At 38.5% G+C, this 23,169-nt stretch overlaps 1 protein-coding gene and 1 long non-coding RNA gene across 2 annotated transcripts in view; one reads left to right on the top strand and one right to left on the bottom strand.

The window, feature by feature from the left end:
• fto (FTO alpha-ketoglutarate dependent dioxygenase) overlaps positions 1-4,367 on the bottom strand; it is a 110,441-nt gene extending 106,074 nt beyond the window's left edge. Inside the window, exon 1 of the mRNA XM_077591321.1 lies at positions 4,152-4,367. Within this exon, the coding sequence (XP_077447447.1) occupies positions 4,152-4,193 (42 nt within the window). The 5' untranslated portion in view covers positions 4,194-4,367. The remainder of the gene's footprint in view (positions 1-4,151) is intronic.
• A 90-nt stretch (positions 4,368-4,457) lies between these two features.
• Positions 4,458-22,410, top strand: LOC144090221 (uncharacterized). The gene is made up of 3 exons (XR_013305303.1): positions 4,458-4,579; positions 6,798-6,969; positions 22,312-22,410. It is a non-coding gene; the product is annotated as an uncharacterized LOC144090221 (long non-coding RNA).
• Positions 22,411-23,169: the final 759 nt, after the last annotated feature.

Genomic DNA, 23,169 nt, shown 5'->3' with positions numbered 1-23,169 from the left:
TACAACAATGATCAATTTTAACAAGATTCATAGACAAGTGTAACATAGCAAGTTAACTCCTATTAGAGTAAATAACATGTTTTGTTTAATAACTTACTATTATAATGTATTTAATTACTTATTGCGGCCACCTGTATGATCAATATAGAAAGAAATTGACAGGATGTGTAACAATTCACCAAAAAAATAATTTATCAATGATATAAATAAAAACTATTTCAGTAATTATATACAGCAGGGGTGTCAGACTCGGGTTGGTTCGCGGCCCGTGTTAACGTCAACTTGATTTCATGCGGGCCGGACCATTTTAGATAAAATATTTAGATTTTTTTTAATAAATGGATTAAAAGAACTGGATTAAAAGCCCTGAATATTCAGTTTTTTTATAGATCTAAAACAATGTTTATTTTAGCTTTTTACATATATTTTTAGATTTTACAAAAACTGATTTTTGAACTAAAAACACAGAAAAAATGATTAAAAAACTACAATTATTGATTTAAAAGGGGGAAAATCAGAAAATTTAATATACATCTATACTCTTCATTTTAATTTGATCCTAAAACAGAAAGTCGGCGCTCATGATTTACTTTCCCGGGCCACACAAAATGATGGGGCGGGCCAGATTTGGCCCCTGGGCCGCCACTTTGACACGTGATATACAGTATTAATATTCCTTTATGTGTCCCCTTTAAACAGCAGCAGAAAGCCTGGAAATTTGTTACGAGACAGTGAACGTGTCAAACTAAATATTGACTAAAGTGTCCCTAAGTCAGGAGAATTTTCAAAAGTACCTGATAAAAATGTAGACAGGATGTCTGGTCTGATGGGATTTTCTAGGATTGTGTGTCTGTTTCCTAACTCACATTGACAACAGGGGCCACGGTAGCACACATGGTTCGCAGTGAAAGAAAACACATGACAACCACAATTTCTGACTTATTAAATATCATCCTGCCAGTGTCGTTATCCAGCCGCAGATAGTGAAGACACTTGAGCAAAAGAGAAAAGGATGAAAAGCCACAAAGTCTGCCTGAAGGCCAGCTGGAACCAGTTCTGGCTCTGACCTGATGCCTCATCTGGCCGCCATTGGCTCATTTGGTAAACAGGAGGAAGTGCATCCTAGATAGTTCTAACAATCCAAACACGTGGGCAAAAAAGAACAGTTTAGCCCAGGAGAAGAGAAGATTCATTTTGTTAAAGTCTCATCTTGTGGAACCACAGAGTTACTGCTTGTGGGCTAAGTACACGCATCCGCACAATTCCACATTTTACCGAGCCTTAATGGTTAATCCAAAAGCATCCATATTCATTTATTACTGTCAAAAAATCGCTCTTAACAGCTGGTACTTAAGGGAAGTGAAGCCGTCAACTATTAGTCATTGAATCAACAGCACATGTGGGTAGCAGTCATCAAACATATGCTCATATTCGAGCAAATTAAAGTAGTTGCAGAAACTTCGGCCTTGGGGGAGGTCGGTTTTAGACTTTTCTTGAGGATTTTTTTGCTGACTCCAGTCAATACCACCACATCGTCTGGCTGTTTTGCAGTGGCGGGCCGTCAGGGCCTTCAACGCCTTCTTTGCTGGCCTAAGAAATATCTGAATCATATATTATATTTTGTCCATCAATACTTATTAAATAATTCCAAATTGTCTGTTAGCTTCCTTTCATTGCTTTTCCCCCTGGTTGCACTGCTTCCAGATGTGTGTTTTCATATTGAAGCCTTTAACCAATCACATTTCAGCCATTATTTGTTGCCAGGGTCAGAAATCTGCATCAAGGCCTTGACAATCAGTTCTGCAGGCTCTGCTGCATTAAACAAGCATCAATATGACTGTTGCTTTAACCAATCAGATTTCGAGTTGGCAACACCACAGTGCCTTGTCGCAGGCAGAGGGATACGTCATCACTTTCACCAACTATCATTGGCTAGTCATAGAGTGGATTAGCCAGAGCTACCAAACTGTATCTGGAGCGAGCTGCACAAGCAAATATATTGTTGTGTTGATTTAAAGCCATTTTCAAGACGGACTTTTCAAGAAAAAAAAGCTGGACATCATTAAGAAAGGTCGGACACCGCCAAAGCAAGCAAGCCTGTCGCAACCGGGAACAAATATTTTCAGCACTAAATCGAATAAAAACATATGCCAGAATTATGAAAGGACAGGCTCGATTTTCAGCATTAGCTTCGATGGCAATAGAAAAGAAGGATGAAAGAAAGGAGGATGGATATTGTGTACAGTTAAAAATGATTTTTGGTGAGTAAAATATGGCTATATTCCTAAATAATATTTCAATTGTACGAGGTTATTATTAATGATTTTTTATGTGTCGCAGCTGTAGCTGCAGTAGAGGTTTTATAGCCATAAAATAGTTTTTGAGGGTTGGATTGATTCCGATAGAAGCCGCTACTAGAAAATGCACGGACCGCCACTGCTGTTTTGATTAGGTTGGATTTAGAAAACAATCCATGGTTGAAAACTCTAAACCAGAGGTTTCCAAACCGGTCCTCGAGGGCCGCTGTGGGTGCAGGTGTTTGTTCCAACCGATCCGCACAAACAGTTTAACCAACGAGGTTTCTGCTGAAAAAAGAAGCACCTGACTGCAATCCACTGATTGCACTTCTAGGATACCAGATTGGTGGAAAGGTTTCCTCTTACAGGTTGGAACGAAAACCCGCACCCACAGCGGCCCTTTCTGGAATGGTTTGGGGACCACTGCTCTAAACTCTTAAAGCACTAAATGAACAGCATATTGAAGTTTTTTAAAATCCGATACCTTTATGATTCCTTGGAACAAAAAAAGACAACATTTAAAATATTTGTAAAAAAATAATTATAGAAAAATAAATAATAACCAATATATACCCACAAACAAAAAGTGCAGCCATGAAATGCTGTAATAGAGTAATTTTTCTTTCCTTAGGTCAGGCTCAGGTTTGGGCAATATTTGTATAAATTCGATAAATTAGTAAGTAAAGAGTGGAGACATACACAATGACAAGGGAGATGCCTGAGAATAAACCCAAGAACAGGGGTCTCAAACCAATTCCGCAAAGGGCCGCAGTGGGTCCTGGTCTTTGTTTCAACCGATCCAGTGCCGACAGTTTAACCAATGAGGGGTGTTCTAAAATAAATAACACCTGGCTGTGTGCAAAAGGTGTCCGCTTGTTCGGTTTGAATGAAAACCTGCACTCCCTGCGGCCCTTTGAGGACTGGTTTGAGACCACTGCCCAATAACTTAGGAATGTCAGAAAAACATACTCATCGCCATTACCTTACCGTGCGATCCAAATGACATACCTGCGTAGACATCTGTGGGGTCAATGTGGAATTGGAACATTTCTGTTTCACGATTTTGTGATAAATTAAACTTTTATATATTTTGGGTTCAAGCCTTTTTATATATAATCTGTTGCAAATTAAGCCCCCTAATAATGCGGAGTCAATACTGTGTATTCTATATGCCAATTTGTAGAGTTTTTTTTTTATTTTTTTATATATATATATATGATCATTACAAATTATGAGGTGCCCTTTTTGTTTGTTTATTTCTTTAACACCCTGTTCAGTCTTGACAATGACTTTCAGCCATTTTAACAATGTTTCTGATTGTTTAGTTGTCATTTATGAGAAGCATATGAAGTGTTTTAATGCAATTTTAATGCAACTTCTTCCATCAGCCGACTGATGCTGGCGTCATAGTTTCCTCCTTTAGAAGAATGAGGAGGAGGAGGAGGTAGATGAGGAGGAGGAGGAGGAGAAAGAGGAGGAGGTGGAGGACGAGAAGGAGATGATGATGAGGAGGAGAAGGAGTAGGAGGATGGATGTGCACGCCTGCGTCAGTTAGCTAGCTATTAGCTTGTTATCTGAAAAATACATTTGATCGCAGCTCATTGCGTTTCTGGTGTTGGTGTTTATGTGTGGGCATGTGTATGTGCGTGTGTGTGAATGTTTTGAGGGTCGTAAGGTAGAGTTTAGTAGAAATTAAAATAAAGCACAGCGGAAATGTGAAGTAAGCACTGGCACCCGTCGCTGGCTGGCCCCCACAAAGCACTGATTCGCGTCACATTCGGACCGTTAGACATTTATCGAGCGTGCAGCCGTGAAAATCCGCCAGACGCGATGGAGATAAAACGCGATCAGTACCTTTCTTCTCTTCTCCCTCTCACTGTCACCCGATCTTTTCATGTTCCCGGAGTTGTGTTCACACCGCCTGGTAGAGCATGTGGAGAGACGCTGGTTTTTGTAGTGCGTCACGACTTACGTATGCGTCGATTCTTCCATTTAAAAAAACGCCACACTTCTTAGTCGTGCGTTGTTATTTTTATTTAGGTCCTTTCGTAAGTGTTTGCTGAGTTACGATAGCGTTGGTGGAGTGGTTTGCCACAAGTGAAACGAAGGTGCAAAACTGTAAACTACAAGTCCCAAGATGCACTGGTGCAAAGGCGGAAGTAGCACGTTCGGCACGTTTTAGACGTTGCTCAGCACCGGTGACAGCGCAGGTGCAAATCATCAAACAGATACTACGTATATATTACTCGCCGAACAACTTGTTTACAAAACTGATTTTTGACGTAAGCGACCTCATTTTTATGATTTAAAATGCATTCAAAGTAAATACGTTAGATCCCGATTTTGCTTTTGATAATTAGATAATTCATAAATAAAATATTTTTGGGCAGAATGACCACAGAGGTTAGCACGTAGCATGGCCTGGCAAATATGATTTTTTTGTGTCAGAAATATATTTCTCTTGCAAAATAAAAAAAATAAAAAATAATTTAGGCCTCAGAAAATAAATATTTTTAAATTTTTGCCATGGAAAACAATATTTAAAATTATTGCAATATATTTCTAAAGCCAGTTTTTAATATTTTGCAAATTTACAAAAGAAAATCGGTGTGTAACGCGCTAAGTTTCAAGGAAATGTATCACATTTGGCTACTTTTATAATTAAGTTCTGACATTGAGGGGGTCCACCGTGTAGAACTTATATTAATATAGAAAATATATTTCAATAATTGGGCGAAAAGTCCAACCAGTCCAGGGTGTAATCTGTTTTTCTTTTCATTTATTTTTATTTTTCCCCAAAACATAAAGTTCCACACAACCTTTCCACCATGATAAAGTGACGCCTCAGAGAGAGGCAATTTTAGTGTTAAATCCTATAAACATATGCAGTAGAAAGTGGGCAAAATTTGAATATTCTTCCAACTTTATTTTTAAAAAAATGCATGTGTCTGTAATCGAGTTGCTTTTTCTCCAACCACATGAAGCCTTTTTGACACATACATTATGGCTGCTCTGGAACGCTGCCTTTGAGGGGTCATCCAGCTGACTTTTACATGTTTTAAATAGCCCTGAAACGTGCCCTGTGCATTGTTCCCGTGGCTGCACATGTGAAATCCATGAGCGCGAGAAAGGGGGGTCTGAACCACCTGCTACATATTACCCTAACACACTTTGATCAGCGTCTTCATTAGGTCTCTTTGTAATCGCTCTTCTTTTATAGCTGAAGCTGACCAAAGCGAGCAGGCGGTACTGCATTGATGCAACCCAGATGTTTCTTTCACCTGTCTAGTAAAACATTCAAAACCTTCTCAAAGATGTCCCGTACTGTTAAAAATTAAAGTGGGTTTCTTTTAGTTCCTATTTTTAACCTCAACTTCTCTTTTGTTAAACGTAAAGGTAACTTAGAGTACTTTCAGATTTGTTTTGTCCGTGTGTGTGTAATTGATTTTTCAGTATTTATTTTTATAGGGATTTTTAATTACAGCCTCAAAATTGGAAAATCTGCACATTCCTCTTTTTACGAAGAATGATTGGCGTTCAATGCATTGCTTATTGTATTGAAATTGTGCATCAAAGCGGGGTTATTTAGCCTGCAAAGTCTAATGCGCACTGTGGTCCATGTAAAATAATTTTGATGTAAGTTTATTAAGAGTTCAATTTGTGTAGACATTTCCCCGAGGTTTGTGGATTCATTTCGGAGTCTTAGCTCAGGGAATTGCTTTGATCATAAGTGGGGCGGATATTTTTTTCTTCCTTAAATGGCATTAGCCTCTTTTTATAAATGTGTAAATTCTGTTTGACATTTGAGGGAAACACACTAATAAGTTTTCTTAATTAAAAGGTTGTTCTAATCTGGTTGGAGCAAGATGGCTAATTGTTAGCATTTTCTTTGAGAGAAATAGTCATTATGTTTGTCCTAATGTTGCCATATTTATAAAAACAATAGTTAATGCTATTAAAAAATCTAAATAATGTAGTGTGTTTTTTGTTGAATTTTAAAACAAGAAGGTTAATTTATCCACAGGGATGCATAAAATAAGATAGCAGTCTATTTCAATTTCCAATACAGCAGGGAAAGAAGCAATATGGATTCTGATGCCCTCAAATTAAAGCTAAAAGTGCCAAACAAATCTTGTTTATATCATTGACACCATGGAATACAGCAGGGTAGTTTGTAATTTTGATAACTCAGCTAAGCTAGCCAGCATCTGACAGTGCACAAATGGTACCTACATAAGTACTTGCAAGTGCACATATGGCTGTCATTTTTCATGGGCTATGAAGAAAAACGTATTTCCCAAACGTTATGTTTCATGTCTTTGTCATAATTTGTTCGGGGTTAAACACGCAAGCTTAATCGGAATGTTCTTTGTGTTCTGCTCATATCTGAAACCTGTTAACGGCAACCCGCTTTGCTCCATCCATAAAGGATTGTTCTTAAGTACTTTCACCCAAGTGCACATGTCAAACTATCATTCACATGTTCTCGCTGTCAATCAGGAGGCCCACGGAGACACACGGCGGCGATGTGGTCTTAGCCTGATGGGGGCTCTACCAGCGATTAGGACGCAGAGCGGTCCATTACCTCCTTTAACAAGGCCCGTCCGTTTGAATGGACATGTGAAGCTGGGCTATGGTTCGGCAAAGTCATCTGTGATCACGTTCAAGCACGGTGAGATTGCACATTGTCTTTGGATGTCTTGCCAATGTGTTCAGCTCTCAGAATGGGATGTATGTTTTGAATTAGTAGGCATTTCATCATAGCTGGATCAGTCAAATATTCTTTACTTGATTTAATGAGTTTCTGCCAAGATAGTATTTATTCTTACTAGTTTTTTTTATGAGTACAGTATTGGTTCCAGCATTTCCCAACATACTAATCCTAATTAGGAATTTGAATTTGTCACTGTAATTTTATTACTACTAGTTAATCGGAAAACTGTTAAAATAAGAAATTCTGGAATTCTATTGTTCAAGTTTAAAACATTGGCTTTCTAAGTTAAGGTATGTGTGATCATGAACTTAAAAACAAAATTATTCTTGTTCTATTTGACCGTAATTTTGCAGAAATCAAGTAATACAATTCTCATACAATTACATTTTGTGGTATTGGTGTACTATGTTTAACTGAACACAAATTTATTGGAGTTCCACAATACAATGTTCCAAATATGTGATATTTTTTTTCTAAATGTACTTAAAGAAAAACAAAAAAAGCCAATTTTTTTAAGCCAATTCATTTAGCCAAACAAATATTGGTCTGGCCTAAATGAGATAAATATGTAGTTAATGGGACCCTGAGCTCAAATCAGTTTAACCCTCTTGGTTTAAATGGATCACTGAGAACAAATGAACCATATAATTTTTCAGTTCTCAAGCAAGTCGACACCTTTAGCCAGATCCTCAACGACATCTAATGTTTGTTTATGAAGTACTCACTGGCGGCCCTTGTTATTTTGCAATCATGTTAACAAATGGCACCATAAGAGCATGCGTCAAGTTTTGACGTTGATCCAAAGTGAATGAACACATGGGGCAAATATGTACATTTTCATGATAACCTTCGGCATGCTTTTTCTTCTTGGCCTTAAGGAAACTGTTATTTGTCAGAGCCATGAAGCAGATTGCTGCCCGCTGGCTTCCATTAACATCAAAGGCTGCCATATAGTACGTATATATCAAAACCTGTATTATATTTTCAAACTTAATGTGCAGGACCCCACTGAACAATTACGTCCTTATCCAGGAGTTTTGGTTTTTTTTTGACCCACCATTCCTTTTACTTGGGTCCTGTCTGCAATCTTTTTCTGGTGCCTTTGAAGCACACCCACGTTTGGGTGCTTTGTAGCGACATGGTACCTGTGCCTCACACCCGGTGGCCTTTTGGTTTCAGCTCATAAAACTTGGCCTTGAAATAGAGATGAAGAACAAAAAAAAAGTACTTTATTGGTGAAATTATCTAGCAGGTGTAGCTGTTTGATTGCCACCAGACCAGAAAACGTACGAGTATTACTTCAAACAAAGGTGCCAAGTTGATTATTAGTTTGCAGCGCACTTAAATTTAGAATGTCAGACTATGGTTTTACCACAGCGGAACAACTAAAGTAGAATGTAATCCATTTGAGGATGTTGTCTGACCACCAAAATTGTTAAAATTCTAAAATTCTGACAAAGGAAGTGTGACATGCTAAAGTGTTTATCGGTATTTGATTATTGATGCCTTGATCCACATGGCAAGTGTAAAGTGTTAAAGTGTATGTCGGCGTTCGATTGTTGATGCCTTGTGCAAGTAGCTTGGCCAACACAGGAGTTTGTGGTTTGCACGATACACTGTTTAGCGTGTGAGAAAGAAGATAATGTTTAGTAATGTTCATTTACTTTTGAATTGCGAGCGTGAATGTGAGAGTCCCAGGTCAAGCACATGTATGGGACATTTAGTACGCTACCTTCGGCCGCCATTACCTTTACCATTATTAGTAGTGTCTATGACGGTCATAGCAAGGCATTTATGTTATTGATATTTCATTGTTTACCCTGTTGAATAGTTGAGAAGGACTTCTTGAAGTTGTAAAAAGAAAAGCTAAAACAAGTTATGACCGTATATTGAACGGGTGCAATTGTACATTATGTTTTGGGTTCTAACATGTTGCTAATATATGTATGGGTGTAATTGTATATTATGGGGTTTTGTGTTGATAAAGATACCAGTAAAGTTGGATTGAAGAAGCAACAACAAATCACTATTGTGATTATATTACTCCCTTTGTTTCAAGATAAAATGCAGGGTGCAACAGAAGTAATATATTCTAAGGTCAATGTGTATCTATATAAATAAACCTTTATGAAGTGTAGAGTAATTATTGTCTTTTAAGCTGTTGCAGTTTTACCTCAGTGCATCACAAGGTGGTTACTGAAAAGGAAAAAAAAATACATTAAATAAGCGCAATCATGCATTTGCCTTCTGTGAATTCCACCTAAAAGTGTTCTGGTTGGACAGGAAGTCTCACAGTGAACTAAAGTCCATTACCACATAAGCTCGCTTGTCACTTTGCTTTTCTCAAGCCTCCAGAGTGCCACAACTGAGTAGCACCTGCTGTCTAGGTTATAAAACGCAGTGACTCAAAACCACCATGAAAAGCTTCTTTTGCTAAGCTGCAATATTGTTTAAAACCCTCACAACCGCACAACCGAGGCTCGAAGTACACAGAAGGGCCTTTTAAAAGTATTCAGGGGGTGTGCACAATGTTCAATGCATGTCGATGGAAGTGCAGTAAATGATCAGGAAACAGCCTTTTGGTTTGCGAACACAAAGAGAGTGCGGCCTTATTCTAAGATGTGGTACACCTCCTTCCCTGGGATGGCTTCCAGACAGCGGGCTCAGGAAGCGCCGTGATTTGAATACCATGATCCTTGAGCACTCGTCTTGAAAAACTTGAGGTTTTTGACACACAAAAGAACCTCTTGTTTAAATCTCACACACAATGTCTGGCTGCGAAACACTATAAAACCAGACGGAATCACGCGCCCTGGCTTTGAAGACCATTGATAGTTATTCAAAATGGCTTGGGCAGCCATTGCGCACTTTTATGAGTCGATACACATGTCCAATACAATGCGCTCCAAAGGTTCAAATTCAACTTTTCCGAAGGTGCCTCAAATTATATATTTTATTTTGATAGCTTGTGTAAAGTATTATCTATCGCCCCCTCTCGCCCAAGAATCCCAGAAAAAAATCAAATCCAGCACGACTGAGCGACATCTCAAGTGGCATTAATAGGAAAATGTCAAACTTCAGCAAATATTTGTTAAGGTTTGCTTTGATGGGGGACTGTTTCACATTAGAGGGCTTTTTATTGGGGATTTTCCTTTTTTTTAATGTGAATGTTTTCCTGCTGACTCAGTGTTCGTGGGCCTAACCGTGTGACCGATCGCATGATTCCGTTCAGGGGACACTCAAGCTGATGAATGTTAAAGCTAAGTCGACTTTGGCATTTAACCAAGAATCCATCCAGGCTGTACACTGGAACACCCCAAAAAAATCCAAAGCTGAAGTGTGTTTATTTATCCAGCCGCTCTACAAATGAGTCGACATGAGGGAGTGTGCTGATGGTGACAAGTCTGTTGAACGCAGGCTGAAAGATATAAATGAAGTTGTCATATTCACAACATTTTTTGCGTGTGCTCTCACTGAGGCCCATTTTGCTTCTAATCATGGTGCAACCCGCTGACTGACAGGTTGGTTCAACACCACCTATCGTCCTGTCTCCTGCCTCAATCATTAGTTGGAAATGCATGTGAGGGATAGAATCCATGCCATCAATTGGACTTTCGGCCCAGGGGCCAAATCTGGCCCTCCGCATCATTTTGTGTGGCCCGGGAAAGTAAATCATGAGTGCCAACTTTCTGTTTTAGGATCAAATTAAAATGAAGAGTATAGATGTAATATTAAATTTCCAGATTTTCCCCCTTTTAAATCAATATTTGTAATTTTTTAATCAATTTTTTCTATGTTTTTAGTTCATTTTTATTCATTTTGTAAAATCTAAAAATATATAAAAAAAGCTAGAATAAACATTGTTTTAGATCTATAAAAACTGAATATTCAGGGCTTTTAATCCAGTTCTTTTAATCCATTTATTAAAAAAATCTAAATATTATATCTAAAATGGTCCGGGCCACGTGAAATCAAGTTGACGTTAAAGCGGCCCACGAACCAACCCGAGTCTGACACCCCTGTCTTACAAAGTGTTCCTCCAGTTCCTCTTAAAGGATAAATCCAGCCAAGGCCAAGTGGTTTAATACAGAAATGCTTGTATACTGTATTGCAACAAATTATGACACAAGAAAAGCTATGTGTTTTTACTGTAATACTGTATGAATCCATCAAAAAACAAATCACAAAAGCTCAAAAGATATAGACATAGTAGCTAAATAGCTACAGACAGTAGCTTGTTACTACATAGCTTGACATACTGCGGCAAAGTTTAGCTTACACAGCAATGGATCAATTCCCAAAATTTTTGAAGTCGCTAAAGGTCACGCCAGCAACCAAAACTGAGTTGTTAAAGCTCAAACACACCACAGGGTTTTTGCTTAGCTTCACATAACTATCTTTATAGTGAGCAAGGTATCAATTCACATTTTCAAAGGCTTTCTGAAGGTCATTTGAAATGCGTTGTGTCGTAATCGGGCTTTTTCCATCACAGTCGACTTTTATAATTGTTGATTGTATTCGAAGCACAGGAAGTATCACACAAGAATTCGGTCAGCTCGCCAACATACTACTTTCTATTCCACAAAGCTTCCGTCGTGCTTGAGATTTGATTAATGCTGGACCAATATCTTTCGTGGTTGATGTGGTTCTTCACGATGACGAAAGGGTTCAAACCAAATAATTCTAATGCTGGATGTTACATTTACTAAATAAGTTGAGGAGAAATATGACATCCAAGAAAAGGTAAAAATGCCAAACCTGTGCGGTGTTTGTTAATCCATTTTATTTCTCGTTCATCCTTATCAGAGCTGTGGTGTGATGGAACCGATCCCAGCAGACTCTGGGTGACAGCAGATGTTTAGACTAGTTATTTCTGCTTATATAGTCTATACTTTAGAAGACATTTTTCTTTGTGGTGTCTTGTCAGGTTGGAATATGTGCATTGGGAAACACGGCACTAGGCCACAGTGCTGAAATCATCATTTAAGTGTTTTTCATGTAATCCTCCAAACACATCATCCATCCCAAGATGGGTTCTTTTGCTAAAAGATGCCATTTTACCCATGAGTCAACTGTTGTCACTAACCTTTCATTTAGCAAGGGGGGGGATGATCTTGTGGATGCGTCGCCACATGTGTTTGCATGTCTGTTTGCTTTGGCCAGGAAGCCTCACAGCAGCTTCTGGTTACTGGACGCTTTGATGCCAATGGGGCCCTCGCTCACATTTGCTGAGAAGTGGATTTGTTCCGATATGCTGTAGGCGGCGTGCTACGGCTGTGCTGCATACTTTGCTAAGGACGAAGAACTGCAAAAATAAATATTGGGAGCTCACTACGGAACTGAGAGGTGTTTTACGAGCATCCCCTGTTTGAGAAGTGCCCCAATCGATGAGGCTTATGAGTTATTACATTTTTTTGCTGTGTGTTCTATGGAGGACAGAAGCTGAACCGTCTTGGATGTAGCGATGAACGAAAAAACATACCGTATTTTCACGACTATAAGGCACACATAAAAGTCTTAAATTTTCTCCAAAATAGACAGAGGGCGCCTTATATCCAGTGCGCTTTACATATGGACCAATACTAAAATTGTTATCATGATAAAATAAAATAAATCAGTCGATAGGGTACACCATCCTCTACAGCTCTCACAACTACGGCAAGCAGCCCCCAACTCTACAATTTTCCCCTTAGAAAAAGTACTGCGCAGTGACTGCCGGTTTATATAGTTCTTTTGTCAATACACCCAATGGATTGTGGCCTGGCGATCGACATCAACACAGTTGTACGAAGCATGGAAGACAGCGTTGGAATAGGTACGCTAGCTACTAGCTGCCTACTATTTGCGAATGGATTGTGGCCTGGCGATCGACATCAACACAGCTTTACAAAGCATGGAAGACAGCGTTGGAATAGTTACGCTAGCTACTATTTGAGAATGGATTGTGGCCGCCTGGACGAACATATAAAACTCAGCGTTTTCAATGACTCATTTGGACAATTGTTCAATTCGGACACAGAAAATTAGGACTTTGATGGATTTGTGGGCGATGATGACGTGAGTACATTGGCTAAATAAAGTACAATCAATCTCAGTTTTGCTTCCGTTGCCTTTTTAAAAACGTGTTTTTAGCGTCTGGGTGTAGCGTGTATGTTTAAGCTGGTGTATGTTTTGCCATGCCTGGCTGCGTCTATAAAAACGGTGCGTCCTTTGTGTGTCTAAAATACAGAAATATGACTCGTTACTGACAATGCGGCTAAAAATACGATGCACCGTATAGTCGTAAAAATATGGTAACTGCAAATTTAAGATTTCCTGAAACCTTAACATAATTTCGAACAGAGTTGCTAATCAAGATGTATCACTACTAGATTTGTTCAATCGACTCTACATCTATTAGCCAGAGATTAGCAACAGCAAGTGGCATTTTTGGTTGTTAAATAGGAAGTGGATTCTTTTTTTAACAAATTCAGAACACAATCCACACAGGTGAATTCGTCTAAAAGATTAGTCGGTGATTTAGCCTACCACACAGTATTTTTGCTGCCGTTTGAAGCCGTTTAGTTGTTATGGCCAAGGGTTAAGGGCGATTAATAAAGGCAGAGGACATGAACATTTTTTTTCTAAAAACATATTTAAAGCATATGCATGCCAGACTGAGTCGGGCCTCAATTTCAACACAAAGTGTTCTTGACCGCATCCCTGAGCTCGTTGCTTGTTTGTCTTCCAAAAAAAAAAAAAAAAAGGACAAGCATCCCAATACGATGCATGCCTGACAGCGCGACCGCTCCCGACTCAGTTGGTCCGCAGATGTGGGTGTGTATGTATGTGTAGGGATGGTTGTGTGTTTGTGTGTCAGGAGCCCTCCAGCTGAACCAGATAAGTGACTTCTTCTCTTTAATTCCTAATAAATAAAACCCCATCGCATGCTGGGTTCGTGTGTGTGAAGTGAGGCTCAATCCAAAGCATGTGGTCTCTTATTGTGCAACAACTTTTAACTTTAATTGTCGCTCTAGTGGAGAGATTGTGGTTGGAAGTGTTTTATTATTCCAAGGGTGGAATCAAAGCACGGCAAGCATAATTATTTTAAAGGCAGGGCCGTAATTGCCTCGTAATGGATGGTGGGCTGAGCTCACAGATACAGTATGACAGCCACATGCTAGTACAAAGGCAGCAGTGTGTGTTGACAATCGTTTTAAGCATTTTTAGCACTGAAATGCAATACTACAGACACTTTGTTTTACTTTTTTATAGGGTGAAATTAAGGTCTAATCAAATGGTTACATAAAAGCACCAAAATGCATCATTGGCAAAACCGTTTAAATGTGCTTATATGTTAGCCTTTGAAATTATGTCAATAAATTAGAAGGAAATTGAGGTCCAGGAAGTAGAGATGGGCGATTGTAGTATGGTGATTGTAGATCGTATAAAAAAAAAAGTAGGTCCATCTCTGTGATAAGCTGTGGCATATTTTTTTCAACGGAAAATGGTGCAAATAAAAATTAAATTAAAAAACAAAAAAAAGTTTCGGAATGGTGACACCAATACTATGCTGTGGATTTCTCTAGATCAGGGGTGTCAAACTCGGGTTGGTTCGCGGGCCGCATTAACGTCAACTTCATTTCATGTGGGCCGGACCATTTTAGATCTAATATCTAGATGTTTTTGTATTTTTTAAAATTGGATTAAAAGAACTGGATCAAAAGCCCTAAATAGTCCATTTTTATAGATCTAAAGCAATGCTTATTTGAGCTTTTTCTTCTTATTATTATTGGAAAATGTCTTTTAATCATGTTTTTTTATTTCAAATGGAAACAAAATATTTTTTTAATGTGGAAAACGGAAAGTATGTATTTTTAGATTTTACAAAATGCTTTTTGAACTCAAAACACAATAGAAAAAATGGATTGAAAATATTACAATGATTTATTTTAAAAAGGGGAAAATCAGGAAATGTAATGTAATATTTAGATTTTTTTAATAAATGGATTAAAATAACTGGATTAAAAACCCTGAATATTCAGTTTTTTATAGATCTAAAACAATGTTTATTTGAGCTTTTTTATATATATTTTTAGATTTTACAAAATGATTTTTTAACTAAAAACACAGAAAAAATGGATTAAAAAATACAATTATTGATTTAAAAGGGGGGAAATCAGGAAATGTAATGTACAGCCTTAACCATTTTAATTTGATCCTAAAACAGAAAGTCGGCACTCATGATTTACTTTCTCGGCCGCACAAAATGTTGCGACGGGCCAGATTTAGCCCCCGGGCCGACACTTTGACACCTGTGCTCTAGATTAAAATGAAAGCTTTATCTAATATCTCCCATTTAATTTGTTTGTGTCCGAACCTAAAAACAACATCATAGCGAGACTGATTTTCCACGACGACTTTCCCCAAATATTTGTGGGCCAGCCACAATTGCGGTAACGCTGTAATTCAATTTAGAGTACATCATATTGGATTTGTACAGCGAGTGGGTACACATTAGTACATCAAGATTCATGGGTGTGTGTTTTGATGGAGAACTAAAAGTAGGCCATTGAGGTAGATTTTCTGCACGACGACGTTCCAGGCTACAATTGAGAATGAAGGCCTCCAGTGAGCTTTTCTCTCAACATGGCAGTGATGAAAGCTGCAGAGAATGAGATGACACACCCTGTCTTCATAATTCGCTGCTTCATCATGAACAGAGGCATTAAATACGCACACACACCAACAGACTCTCGTATGTCACGCAGCGCAGTGCCACCGCCGAGGTACCTGGGATGTTTGACGCACACACACATCAATGGAGGCCTGGCACCTTGTCAGGTTACTTCATCCACAGCGTCACAGATCACACACACACAAAAGAGTGATTGATAACGCCAATCATCGACGCTCCCGCTCACACACATGCACGCATCGCTACTATCTCCCCAATGCAAGACCTTCAAAATCAACGCATGACAGATTCATTTTGGGGGTTTCAATGGAGCGTTTTAGCAGGGTTTTTTTTCACCCGTAAAAAAAAATCTTTTGTAGGAGTTCTGAAACAGCGGCTGCCAAGGAGTAAAACTCTCGGGAAACGTTGGCGAGCGGCAGACGTGAGTTCTCTCTATTGTGTCTCGCTGAATTTGCACAGTGGAAATGTAGTGCAGTGACAGTGAAGATACTTCATTGGGAACATCAGAGCTTCATTTCCAAAGAGGTTATGTTTTTATCTCACTTTGCATTTGATTCCTTAAAACCTACTTAGAAAATTCCATGTAACTTTATTGTGAGTTGGAACACATAGAAAAAAATTAAAAAACAGCTGCCTCATATTTGACCCAAAATTTAAAAACTATGGATTTGAAAAAATGTTGTAGATCACAGGTATCAAACTTAAGGCCCGGGGGCCACATCTGCCCCGCTATGTCATTTTGTGTGGCCCACGAAAATATGTCTACCTCAATTTCATGTATTTTTCTCATTAAAACGTAATCTAAATAAAGTTTCTCCAGTCCGCACTGAAAGATCAAGGACTACGGAAATCAGAGAATATTTCCTGCCCCACCTTTTTTTTTTTTAAATACATAATCTAAATATTCATAGACATGAAGGCTATTTTTCTGCCCTGACTAGCGACCAATCCAGTTCGTATGCCTCCCAAAGTCATTTAACTTTTGCAACAGCTTCATGTAATATGTTAGTTCTAAATCACTTGTGTCAAAGTGGTGGCCCGGGGGCCAAATCTGGCCCGCCGCATCATTTTGTGTCGCCTGGGAAAGTAAATCATGAGTGCCGACTTTCTGTTTTAGGATCAAATTAAAATGAGAGTATAGATGTATATTAAATTTCCTGATTTTCCCCCCTTTTAAATCAATAATTGTAAATTTTTAATCCATTTTTTCAGTTTTTAGTTCAAAAATCATTTTGTAAAATCTAATAATATATTTTAAAAAAGCTAAAATAAACATTGTTTTAGATCTATAAAAAAACTGAATATTCAGGGCTTTTAATCCAGTTCTTTTAATCCATACATAAAAACAATCTAAATATTATATCTAAAATGGTCCGGCCCACATGAAATCGAGTTGACGTTAACACGGCCCGCGAACCAACCCGAGTTTGACACCCCTGTTCTAAATCATGTAACACTACATTCCTCTTATATAGACAAGTACTTTAAATATTTCTTATTTTTTTATGTCACATGCTGTATCTTTTGAGTGTCTAATAGTGGGCCAAACAATGTACTGTATGTATTTGTGTAATGTTGCTATGATCAATTAGAAACAGGCCACTGGGACGCTGTGTGACACGCGTGCTGTCGTTAATGACAAAAAACATTGGAAAGTCGACACGCTGTCAGCAGACAAAAACAACAGTTTGGCCTGCTACGCTGTCATTAAGTGCATGCAAATGTGGGACATGTCTGCCTTTAACCAGAAGCAAACATTTCTCTCTGGAGCATTGCTCACTCAAAGCGGCCTGCCCGCCCTTTTCCACATTCAGCCCCGACATACCGGACCACTATTGTTAATAGTTGCTGCAGCCCCAAAATGGCCAAAATGGACATCTTATATGTACGCAGACTTATAGAATGTTGGTGTATGTATGGATCTGTGTTTCACTTCTTTCCCATCGTACAGTCTCTGCTGCCCCCCAAAGGTTGGGCATTATAGGGATTCCACAGATTTACTCATGGATTAATATGTTAGTATAAATAGCATAAATATATAGCATGCATAGTCAATGTTTTTTTTACATTTTTAAATAAAAATAAAAAGGTCTATCAAGCATTAAAAAATATATTATATATATGTTTGACCTTTTGAGATGATATACACATGCATATTTACATATATACATATTATGTTCATTAACATGAATATTCATGTGTTTATTAATATGTGCTATCCTTCATTAAATAAATCCAACTTAAAAATATAGACAATGCATTAGCAATTATGCAAAACATGAAAACATGATTTGATTTTGGTGTAATAAATGTGTTAAGAGCTGTATTTTTCATTTAGGACATGTCAAGATAACCAGTTTTAGACGTTGCATACATTTCAATTTTAAAACCTGACATTGATTGAGGTATGTTTCACTGCCACTGAAATGATAGCTGTTAATCCAGTCAAAATGGATTGGACTTCTATCGCCATCACTTTGCATGATGAAATTATTAGCAAATCGTGCATATGACAAACAATTAAAAAAAAAAATTAACAACATTTTTAGATTTTCTTTAGCTGCACCTCTGACTCATGTTCTGCTATTTCGTCATGAGCTTTGCCATCATGTCCTGGCAGGAGTCGCTTGTAAACAGTCGACCATAATGACATGTGCCCTGTCGCACAGACATGACAAACCTAATCCCTGCCTGTCTAAAGACACACCAAGAATGTCTGGAACACTCGGAGGTCTGGTTTGGTCGTGTGTGTGTGTGTGTGTGTGTGTGTGTGTGTGTGTGTGTGTGTTTGTGTGCGTGCAGTGGCTAGAAAAAAAGGACAGTGAGGCTCATGGCCAAAGGACTCTGCAGAGCTTGTGTGGGGGTTGACCTTTTTGCATATTCCAAAATAGAGACATCATATTTAGCTTTGTCTAGTTAATAATGGAGTGTGTTTCCAACCTCTTAAGCCAGCAGAGAGGCTCCAAGTTGAGATGTGGACTGTCTACATTCGCTTTTTTGGGGCGCGCGCAGGTATTAAGTTAGGGGTGTCGGCAAAGTGGGTGTTGTTCAGAAGTGTTTGCTCAGCAGCCTGTTGCTCCAGTTTGTTTGGAGCCACGGTCCTCCCTTGGAAATATAGAAGCAAATTCCTTTCCCCCCGTCCCCACAATGGGAGCACGTTGCCAGCTTCCCCTGGCAACGGGGCCCCGGAACGAGGGCCAGTTCTCCCTTGCTTGTCCCACAAGAGTCTTTCATGTTCCCAAAACCGCAGCCGGAGCGAGGCGCCTCGGTTTCAACAGCAGCAGACCAGCATGTGTTTGCCTAATTCCTGAGACATGATGACAGTGGTCTCCCTGCCCGCGAAAAGACAGCTTGGCTTTTTATCCCCAAACCCCCCTGCCCAAGCGCCCCCGCTCTTCCTCCAGCACTTTAATTATTATTTTCTGCTCTTGAAGACTTCCAATACTTACACACCACATGTTTTCTCATTACACAGGTTTTATGCGCGACCCCAAAACGTTTTCAGTTGCTCCTCTCCTGCCACAAATGCTTTTCCAGCACACGACTCGACATTGGCCAGGAAAATGCAACAGGGGAAGTTTTTCATGGCTCAGCAGAAGATAGAACCACTGCTGCAACATTATTCTTAAGATAGGAGATACTTGTAGGAATTTTGGGGGGATCCAAGCCTTGGGTTACTTTCTATTCACCATTTTTGTGCTTAGGCCAAAGTCATCAAATGTCGAAATATCTAAATAAGCTGACGTGAAGTCTAATATGTCTAATAAGAAAAAAATAAGTTGTATTTATAGACAGTTTTCGCCCGCAGCCATAAATTATTATGCCTTGCTGAGGTACTTACAAACAAGTAGTTGAATGCTCACCAAAAGGTTTAAAAATTCACTAGAATCATGGTTTCTACTCATTTCTTTCTTTTTCGGAAAATGTCATTTTACTTGGTCGCAAACTTTACTCTTGTAAAAGGAATTGTACCACAAACTAACTCGGGTTGGGGAATTTTCATATCATGATCGAAACAGAGGGGAAAAATAAATCGTTATTAATAATCACCCATGTCATATTTATTTGACTATGTCCATATGCAGATTTTAAACAGTCCCTCCGAGTCTAAAGTTGATTTCAGGGTGAGGTCAGCTGTTAACCTAAAACACATAATAATGAATGTTTTTTTTATTTTTTTTTTTAATCATTTTTCCAGCACCCACCTGTTTATTGCTAATAATGCAATGTCAGATGCAACTCTATAGAAACAACTAGTTCTAAGAAAAAAACATAAATACACAGTTAAAAAAAATGGTGATCATTTTTTGGCAAGATTGCCCATCTATCATAAACGTTGTTAAATTCAATTCCAAAAACTCTTTACATGAGAAACGCACCCACAAATCTAGCTCATCCCTTGTTGAACTTTTCTCGACACTTCTTGTTGCCTCCGTTACATCCTTTAGTTTGGGGCTGTCTAAATGATAAATTCTCAATTTTAATGAAATCAACATCATAGAGGTCATTCCCTGGGCTAACAGCTCACCAGAGTCGTCAAACAGCAAAATTATGGCGCCTCAAACTCACGTAAAAATTTTTTCTGGATGACATATTGTCGTTTAACAGTAATCCCAACTTTCCACATTGATACGAAATGCTTCGGCCATGAACTTTGTTTCCCGTGACCCTGTTACAAGTGCATCTTCATCTCTCGGGCCAAAATGACTAATTTGAAGGGAAGTCAATGGTTTTTGAAATATGTACAGCAACCGCGATTTACAACATCGAGTCGTGGTTACAAACAGGAACCGAGCGTTTGGCTTGATTGCCGTTGGACCTTGCTAACTCGCTACATGATGACGCTACAAGTCAAGTGGGTCTCGCATTCATATGACACCGCCAAATTTTCGAAAACCCATTTGAGAAAACTGACAGTTTTTTAATGAATTTTGGCTGCTACCTATTAAGCTCAACATACATGAATATTAGAAACAGCTTTCAGCTTGATATGTTCTGGTTTCTCCGACAACAGGATAAACCCGAATGAAGAAAGACAATTCCATTTGGGTATTTTTTTCAAATTTGGAATAAAACATAAGTAGTTTCTCTTTCACAAACAGGGAATATATTCAAAAGTGAGGAAATAAATTGAAAAAGTGTGTTTTATTGTTGAGCCATATTTTGTAATACCTAATTACTTACCACATACATTGCATTATGCTAGGGCAGACTTTAGATATAATATTTAGATTTTTTTTTAGAAATGGATTAAAAAAACTGGATTAAAAGCCCTGAATATTAAGTTTTTTTATAGATCTAAAACAATGTTTATTTTAGCTTTTTTTATATATTTCTAGATTTTACAAAATTATTTTTGAACTCAAAACACAGAAAAAAATGATAAAAAATTACAATTATTGATTTAAAAAGGGGAAAATCAGGGAATTTAATATGAATCTATACTCTTCATTTTAATTTGATCCTAAAACAGAAAGTCGGCACTCATTATTTACTTTCCCGGGCCACACAAAATGATGCGGCGGGCCAGATTTGGCCCCTGGGCCGCCACTTTAACACTTCTGTGCTAGGGAATTATATTTCGTATACTATTTACAATTAAAAGAGGAATAAAGGAGCACATATAAGAATTTTAGCTAATCATATCGGTTCCATAAAGATAAAGTCCAGTGGATTCAGCCCATGCTGAAAAATTCCAAGAATTTTAGAGAACTCTTGACACATGGCCGTTTTTGGTGACAATGAAATCTCCCAACTCAATTAGGGTAGGATAATCTTCCCTAAGGGACAAAAAAATTCATGAGTGGGGGAATTCCAAAATGTAGATCTGCAAATATGCATAGGCTCACTGCATCCCCATTTTCAGCTCGCTAAAGTAGCCATGCTCTGCTTCAATCTCAGGAAGTGAACACCACATGGCTGGCTCGGTAGAGCGCCTGCGGCTGTCGTTGCACGTGTTTAGTTTCACCACTCGTTTCCTACGGCTTACCAGCGCTCGTCCTCCCGCCAGACACCGCGTGACACGCGCTTATCCCAAGTGTTGCTTCGGTGCCAAGCAAAACAACCGCCGCCTCCCGGTATCTTAACGTTTTTCTGGCGTGTAAATGCAACCATCGTTTCAAATAGTACATTGGGACACTTTCAGCACGCCTTGGCGTTTATTTTATTTCGGAGCGTACAGACAGCCGCAGTGCATTTTTAGCTCGCCGCAGCCGTGTATTCTAGCGAAGCGGCCCTATGTGGCATCGTGACCTCCTTCGTAAACAGATCTGTCCGATTTGCCCGTTTGGGACCTAACATCAGGAAGAGAGGCGATGATGGGGAGGGGGGTGCTGGATCTTAAATGAAAGTCGTATTGGATCCGTTCCTTCCTTTGAGGGAATAGACGGGCAGCACTTGAAACTGGCGCATTGGACGGAGGGTCCAGCTCATTCTTGTTTCAGACTCCCGTCCGTCTGTTCGCCAGAAGGTTGACGGAATCCACTTGAAAGTGTTCCCTCTCCTAAAAACTGTCAGGCAACACGTGCCGTGCCTACAAGCGCGGCCAAAAGCAGTGTGTCCTCAAATTTTAAAAAGACGCGCTCTTTGAAGGCTCATTACTCATAAGTATTTTTTTGTTTCAGGTACAAAAAAAGCTAAATGCCTGCTAATTAACTTTGGGAGGAAAAAGATGTCATGAAAGTGCTGCTGGAGTTGGAAACATGGAAATACAAAGAGTCTCACAGGTATTCCACTTTAATTGATAACATTAAACATTCTACATATGAAGCTGTATATGAAGGGCTTTTCGTTGAAATTTCAGAATGAGCTTGAGATGCATTTATAACCTATAATGGCGCTTCTCTAAATTTTTAATGCACATATTTTCTTTTTTGTGCACATTTTGCACAACTTGTTCTCGAACAAGAATTTTAACATTTTTAACATAAATATAAATACTAAAAATAAAAAAAGAGATTATTTCTTTTAAAATTACATTGAAATAATTGAAGAAATAAATGAAACAATATGTTTATTTTTTTAAGTGAAAACAAAAAAGCTTACTATTGTTATTTACTGTATTTTGCTGGTTAATATACCCCCCATTTAATATACCTGGGTATATTAAATGGCAGGGGTATATTAAACGGCAGGGGTATATTAAATGGCGCACAAACAGGAGGCTCAAAAAAGCAAAAATCATTTTAATATACCCAGCTTTATTAAACGGCAAAATACGGTACTGTTTTTCTGCTGTTTTGTTTTTTCGATTACCTCAATTGAAACTATAAAAATGGAAAAACATGGAAAAAAAATGTCTCCTTCCAGAGGATTTGGACAGTTTTGAGGTCAACAATGTCTCGAAACAATTATTTTACTGTCACAATAGTTGTCTGTTCATTTGCTGATCTACTAGTTGTTAATTAGTCCATTTATCATGTCTATTGTAGTTTGCAGACATAATGGCGCTCGTAAGAACCTATAGTTACAGTGTTACCCGC

Source organism: Stigmatopora argus, chromosome 2 (genome assembly GCF_051989625.1).
Source record: "Stigmatopora argus isolate UIUO_Sarg chromosome 2, RoL_Sarg_1.0, whole genome shotgun sequence".
Taxonomy (NCBI): Eukaryota; Metazoa; Chordata; class Actinopteri; order Syngnathiformes; family Syngnathidae; genus Stigmatopora; species Stigmatopora argus.
Note: the sequence above shows the minus strand (reverse complement) of the source record. Positions and strands in the feature narration are given on the sequence as shown.